Raw genomic sequence first — 7139 nt, 5'->3', positions numbered from 1 at the left:
TCGCCCATGAAGGCGCCTTCGTCACATGAGCACTACTCTACTCTACGGCCTAGCAAACGAGTCACCGACTTGCGACATGTAGTTGGTGGACAGGCGCGCAAATCCATTTTGAAATGTGGTGCGGGGACACCCACGTGCGAGCACAGCCGAAGCTGGCGGTCTGGGAAAAATCCTCCCCCAAAATTTTTGAAATTAGCACCCCCACTCAGATTGCTGTTTTCTGCCGCGACACTGGAAGCAGGGGTCCCCGGACCCCCCCCATCCCTGTAACACGCCCCTGCCAACAACACACACACGACAACACATGCATTTGGTTTGCTATAGACGTACGAAAAGTAGCCCCCCGTGTCGCACAGTGCAGTCATAAAATCAAAGAAAAAAAAAAGCGAGAATAACCAATTCATTTCGCTGTTGAGGCCTGATCACAAAATAAATATCGTCCTACTTATGTTGGTCCAGTCAATCATTATATGAGTGTATATACAGCGGCTGCCAACTCTCACGCATGACCGTGGAGACTTCACGCATTTTACAAATCTCACGCTCTCACGCTGATCTACAATATCTCACGCACACAAAAAAAATGCTGAGGATATCTCACGCATGAATATTCTTCATGAATAAAACGTCCTGAAATATCTCACGCACACCAAAAAAATCTTACAATTATCTGAAAATAGTCACTTTACTAATGCACCAAATTGCACAAATTGAAAGCTTTATAAAAATGCCAAAAGCCTCTACCGTGGAGGGGGGGAAACCCCTCTTCCACACCCCCCCCTCGCGTCGCTTTGCTCACGTCGCATCTCACTCCAACTCATCACCCAATTTGCAGCCCGTATTATATATATATCATCAATTGCAATGAAAATTACATTATAAAAACCGATGCCTCCAGTTACTCAGTCTGTTCCTCTTTTGCGTGAATATAGCCCCGTGTTCCCCAGACTTAATCTATGAAATCAGCTGCACTGTCCTAATGTGAGTGAATCATACCATAAACTTCATAAAACATACTTTCTTTTATGTAATTTCATGTCATAAGACATGATTTAATATAAGAAAAAAAACGGTTATAAAAAAAGCAAACATTACTAAATTTATCAAGACCACATTTTTCAAGTTGTGCATGATCATTGATTATGTTCTTTCAAATGCACTTGAATGCAAATAAAAGCTGGCAAAAAAAAGAAAAAAAAAGGAAGAAGCAATCGTTGATGCACTATTCACACACAAATTAAAAAGTTGCTCACTTCACAATGGATTTGCGCCCCTGTATACACACTTATACATAGTCACACACACACACACACACACACACACACACACACACACACACACACACACACACTTACACACAAAATCATGGCGATCCAAAATCGTGGGGGGAACATTTGATATGATGTGCCCCCTCTGAAAATTCGTGGGGGGGACATTGTCCCCCTGTCCCCCCTGGATTTGCGCCCCTGGTGGTGAACATGCGTCTGTCTGCACCTGCAATCGCTAGTGTGTGGTGACAGTCGCCGTACACGTCCCCCTTACTTTTAGACTGCGTGTGTGCGTTTGTGTAGCTCTAGTACTCTACTCTAGTTACTACTAGTATTAGAGCTATCGCGCGCGTGGCTGTACGTACGTGAGGGGTGTACAGGGGGTTGTCTTCCTCCCGCCTCCCTCCCCCTCTCCTCCCGCCTCCCTCCCCCTCTCCTCCCTCCCGCCTCCCTCCCCCTCTCCTCCCACCTCTCTCCCCTGTCCTACTATCTCCCTCCCTCCACACCTCCAGGATCCAGGCTTTATATTTTGCATTTTTATTTTTGAATGTCACTTAGTTTCTCTGACAGTTTGCGTAATAAATGTATGTGTGTGCGTCCGTGCGTGTGCTAGCATTCCGCTTTTCCTGCTGTAGATCAAAGTGCCACACAGCTAGTGCTAGTAGTATGTGCCCCCACTGTTGCCAATATTGCAGTGTCGCTATCATAAAATCAGTTCTGTACATTTCCAGCTGTTGATATATTTCAGGTGGGCGTTCCTACAGGTAAATACGAGCGCAGACTATGATGACTCCCAGCAAGCATATGCAGCAGGACTGGCAGAGGGCTACCTTACCAAGGACCTTATATTCCTGCACTGGATCAACACTGTGCATGGCTACTGCAAGGTGATGCATTGTCCTACCAATCATGTTTAATCACACCTGGCATCCCGCATAGCATTGCCATTTAATTTAGGCGCAACTCATCTAGTGATGAGTCAATAGATCATTACTCTCGGTTATTATCTTTCTTACCACAGGAAAAGGGCAAGGAAATGTGCACCAAACTCCAGAAGTTTATCGAAATAAATAATGATTGGCTGGAGAATCAGATTGCACAGCGAGCGGATACGGATCCGTATTGGCACCAAGTATGCTGTAATGATTTACGCATTAACATTGTTGTATGCTTGAAATATAATATTCAGTTAGTGTTGACACTTTCTGTCACTCGGGTGTCTCTACATTTACTTCTTATATTATGTGTAAGAATATATCTTCTGTGCCATTCTGTGTAGCATATACATTTGTATCAAGAGCACATCAAATCATGTGGTTTGTTGTGCTCCTGATTATACATATATATATATATGCGTGTGTGTGTGCATGTGTGGATGTGAATGTGTGCATGTTTTTACCAGTTACGTATTATTTTTAATCTATTTTCAGATCCAGCTGATTATTGCTCAGTTGAATGGTTTGAACGATGGCTTCAGTAGACAGCTAGGTGACGGCTACTACCAACATACCTTACTGGACAACGACATCGAACACAATACAATATTCCATGATATTCCTTTTGCCAACAGAATGCTGTAAGTTGCTTGTTAAACTATGTGTGTTCTGTGTAATGCTCATTACACCATTTCAATATTGCTATAGGTACATGTGTAAGATCAAATCAGATTGGGATTCTTTAAATTATCATTAGAAATTGATTGAATTTTTTTTAACTCCATAGAAAGATTGCTCTGTGCTAAAAAGATAAAAATGCTAACATTTTATCAACCACCTTGCAGCATGTTCCAGTTGAGTGGAGATCTGGAAGACCTGGAGCAGGTCTTTAACAAGAACAACGTCACTTTGAATCGGTTCGAACGGGTTCTCGGCTCCGGTTCGTGTTCCGCCCTCATCAAGCTGTTGCCTGGCAACAAGGACCTGTACTTTGCACACGACTCGTGGTCAACATACCAGTCAATGTTACGCATTCTGAAGAAGTACAACTTCCAATATCACAGTCTTCCTCAGAAGGGTAATAGTATTAATATCACAGCAAATCTCTACATTGTGCACAATGTTCATGTTTAATATTCATTATGTTTCAAGCTAATAAGGTATGAGAAAATAAAGAGACAAACATGCTTTACCTGATTCCATTTAATAGGAAAATGTGACATTTATTAGAACAACAATTGCAAATATTCTGCTATAGGTTTATGGTATCGTTCACTTTCTAGGTATTCTTATTGTTTTAATTATTAAATTAATTAGATCATTGAAATTATCTCCTTTCAGGTTCTGATATTGTGCCAGGCCACACTATGTCTATGTCATCCTATCCAGGAACAATCTTCTCCATTGACGATTTCTATCTGCTGTCTTCTAGCCTGGTGAACATTGGGATTTCAAATTAAAACATTAGATAGCAGGGATCTGAATTAGATGGAACATTTCGTGTGTAAATCTTTTACTTACTTCACATTTTTCTACGTCTTTTATTTATTCAGGCTCGAAAACTACTTGATAATTGTACTAATATCTCCTAATGTGCTTTCTAAAAATCTGAGAGAACAAGTGAAAGTGGCATGGATCTTCATGTATTTTCTACTTGCAGGTGGCCATGGAGACAACCATTGGGAACAGCAATGCAGGCCTGTGGCCACAGGTGAAACCACAGAGACAGGTGCTGGAGTGGATGAGAGTCCTAGTCGCGACTAGACTCGCCAACACTGGGAAGGAATGGACGGCAATCTTCAGCAAGTTTAACAGTGGAACGTAAGTGTTCAGCATGTAATAAAAGATAAATAGTAATATTATAAGGTTAAAAATATTATCCATTGCGGAAATGAAACTTGCGTACTATATCTCGTTTGTCTCACAATGGGTATTCCACAAGATAATCGTATTTATCGTCAATATAAAATATTATTTAATCGTCATTATCTTGTGGACCACCCATTGCGAGACAAACGAGATATAGTAAGCAAGTAATCTCCTGGTAACATTATAGGTTCTATATAGTTATATATAGAGGGTTTATAGGGGGTGTAACGCAGCAGGTAGGGGTTTGTTTAGAGATATGCTATAGTTTTATTTATTTGCTTAGTGGTGTCATAATTGCCATGTTATGCCCAGGACATCACTGCCTTATCTTTCCCACAGACGTCTGCAGATTTCACTCATGTCACTCTCATACGGTCATAATAATATATGTGTCAGGAAAAGAGAGTGAGTTGGTTATCGTGATTCCTGGTGTTAATTAATGTTTAATGTCATGTTGCAGCTATAACAACCAATGGATGATAGTAGACTTCAATTTGTTCACACCAGGAAGGCCTCTACCAGAGAAAGGACTGCTTTACGTGCTGGAACAGCTTCCGTAAGTTTTTTTGACATATTTGAAACAACTAGCTCATGGTCTGAGACCTAGATACAGCCTAACGAATAAACAGATTGCACACTTCCTATACCCTACTTATTATGCGGTTCAATTAAGCTGCCTCTGGTGAAAGGAGCGGTCAACTAAAATTGATATCAGCTAGGAGTCATTGTTGTTACTGAATTGCAGTGATGAATAGTCATGTGGTATTCTTGTAGATTGTTAGACAACGTACGAATTGCCAGTCCAATATTCATCAATGTAGCAGTATGCCTTCACTCATTCTGTATGTAATATACATCTTCATTTATTACAGAGGAATGATTGTGTCTAAAGACATGACTTCGATTCTAGCTAAGCAGACGTACTGGCCTAGCTACAACTCTCCGTAAGTAGTAATATAGCCTTTACACGTTACACATAGCACAACGTCAATATTCTGTGTGTTTATCAAGTGTTAATGGTATCTCTTAATAGTTTAATGACAAAAAAACTGAAAACTTGTTGCTACTGCATTCTTTAATAAACATGAAATGGCACCAACTTAAGTCTAATTGGATTCTACAGGTACTTCCCACAGATCTTCAAAGCAAGTGGGTTACCAGAGATGGTAGAGAAGTATGGTGACTGGTTTACATACGATCGCACTCCGAGGGCTCTCATATTTAAGCGGGATCATACGAAAGTAGTGGACACGTCTTCCATGATTAAGCTCATGAGGTAATTTATATATTCACATTTCTTATTACTGAATTAATTTTTTATTTTAATTTCACATTTCATTATAGATGAGAGTTTGAAGAAAAGCTGCTAGGTACAGATTCACATGACCATGTGCTTGCTGAAATATAGACTGTGTGAAGTAATTTAATAAAATGAAGTGCTCACCATGTTTTTACTGCCGATGGAACCGCTGACATACTCGTTTCAGATATAATGACTTCAAGAACGACCCATTGTCAAGGTGCAACTGCACCCCACCATACAGTGCTGAGAATGCCATTGCGGCTCGCAGTGACCTGAATCCAGCGAATGGTACATACCCATTTGCCTCGCTAGGCCACCGGTCTCACGGAGCCATCGACATGAAGGTTTGTGCAGAACGTATTCTCAGTGTCAGTACTAATTAAATTCACTCTTTCTTGATAGGTTTTACAAGTGGTGTTGGGACAAGCCACCTTCTATGTTAGTGGTATGTGGTCCACGCAGCTCTTTTAAGCATGAATCATCGTGGTTAATTTTCATTTACTTTTCCTCATTAACAATAATAGTAATTTAAATGTGAAATGACGTGATCATTCATTTTTCTAGGTGCAGGATACGAAGAAATTCATCATCGTGCTCAAACTCCGTATTGGCTGGGTGTTTTTTTTGGTCACTAGTTTTTTACTCTGGCCCTTTCAGCTTACGAACTTTGACATGGCCAAACGATTTGAGTTCATCGCCATCGCGGGGCCAACGCACGACCCTCTTCCACCCTTCCAGTGGAGCACAGCCAGCTTTCCAGGAGAGACACCGCATGTTGGGCACCCTGACCTGTGGAGCTTCGACCCGATACACGTTACATGGACTCAACTAGACTAGCTGCCATGTTTTGCTATGGGTTTTTGAGAATATGAATATTGAATATGAATTGAAAGTACGCAAGAACAGCTGGAGTAAATTTTTTGAGGAAATGGAACTAAGCGTACGTCGGTTTTCTAATTGTGTTAACTCAGTTAAAATCTAATATGAACTGTACTTGCATAATGGCATCCAATAAATTGGTTAACCCCTTACGACTACTAATTACTATGCCTAATAACCACCTGTACTGGGAAAATGCAGCAATATAGTATATTAATAAGTTTAACTATATTTTTAGCTCACCTTGACATCGTCAAGATGAGCTATTGCCAGGGCTCGTCGTCCGTCGTACGTACGTTCGTCCTTCCGTCAACATTTGGCTATGGTCAATGATAACTCAGGAACCGTTTGACCCACATGTTTGAAATTGGGTATAGTTGTTACTGCTATGGGAGAGGTTTGAACGTCCTATTTTGGAACACGCCAGTCGACGTACTTTCGAGCCACAGCAATTTTTTGGCAAAAATGGAAATTGCCATTAGTCAGTTCAGGTTCAACAGATATTGCTCATTTTTGGTATGTGAATGAATAAGGGCTAGGGGTTTTGATATTTAAAATTTTTATGCAAATGAAAAACGGAAATAACACCTTTTCAGTACATGTCTACTACAGTGAAGTATATATAATTTGCATCAATATGAATACATGTAATAGGAATAAAGAATATAAAATAGTGAATCTTTTTCAGGGCGTACAGAAATTTCCATTTTCTTCAACCTGGTAATAGTAAAAAAATAACATTGCTGAATGATATTTAAACACTTATACCATCACTCGACTAGACGATCTGCAGCCGGATATACGCGCGAAGCGCGAACAGCGCCTTTTGATCGAATTCGCTGCCCTCTATTTAGAAACATACCTGAAGCCCTCTGGGTACTACAG

General features: G+C 40.6%; 1 protein-coding gene across 3 annotated transcripts in view; it reads left to right on the top strand.

The window, feature by feature from the left end:
- The window catches only part of LOC106811747 (putative phospholipase B-like 2), an 11978-nt gene extending 5572 nt beyond the window's left edge, over nt 1-6406 (top strand). The window contains exons 2-12 of one of the 3 annotated variants that reach the window (XM_014815462.1): nt 2017-2155; nt 2290-2400; nt 2699-2844; nt 3049-3281; nt 3545-3639; nt 3864-4024; nt 4533-4628; nt 4945-5016; nt 5196-5348; nt 5560-5719; nt 6033-6406. In XM_014815462.1, the coding sequence (XP_014670948.1) occupies nt 2017-2155; nt 2290-2400; nt 2699-2844; nt 3049-3281; nt 3545-3639; nt 3864-4024; nt 4533-4628; nt 4945-5016; nt 5196-5348; nt 5560-5719; nt 6033-6212 (1546 nt within the window). In that variant the 3' untranslated portion in view covers nt 6213-6406. Of the gene's footprint in view, nt 1-1999; nt 2156-2289; nt 2401-2698; nt 2845-3048; nt 3282-3544; nt 3640-3863; nt 4025-4532; nt 4629-4944; nt 5017-5195; nt 5349-5559; nt 5720-6032 lie in introns of all 3 variants that reach the window. The other 2 variants (XM_014815464.1, XM_014815465.1) reach the window with 2 other exon arrangements.
- Nucleotides 6407-7139: the final 733 nt, after the last annotated feature.

Source organism: Priapulus caudatus, unplaced genomic scaffold, assembly GCF_000485595.1.
Source record: "Priapulus caudatus unplaced genomic scaffold, Priapulus_caudatus-5.0.1 Scaffold570, whole genome shotgun sequence".
In the NCBI taxonomy this organism is placed as follows: Eukaryota; Metazoa; Priapulida; class Priapulimorpha; order Priapulimorphida; family Priapulidae; genus Priapulus; species Priapulus caudatus.
The sequence above is the reverse complement of the archived record's forward strand: the minus strand, read 5'-3'. Positions and strand labels throughout refer to the sequence as shown.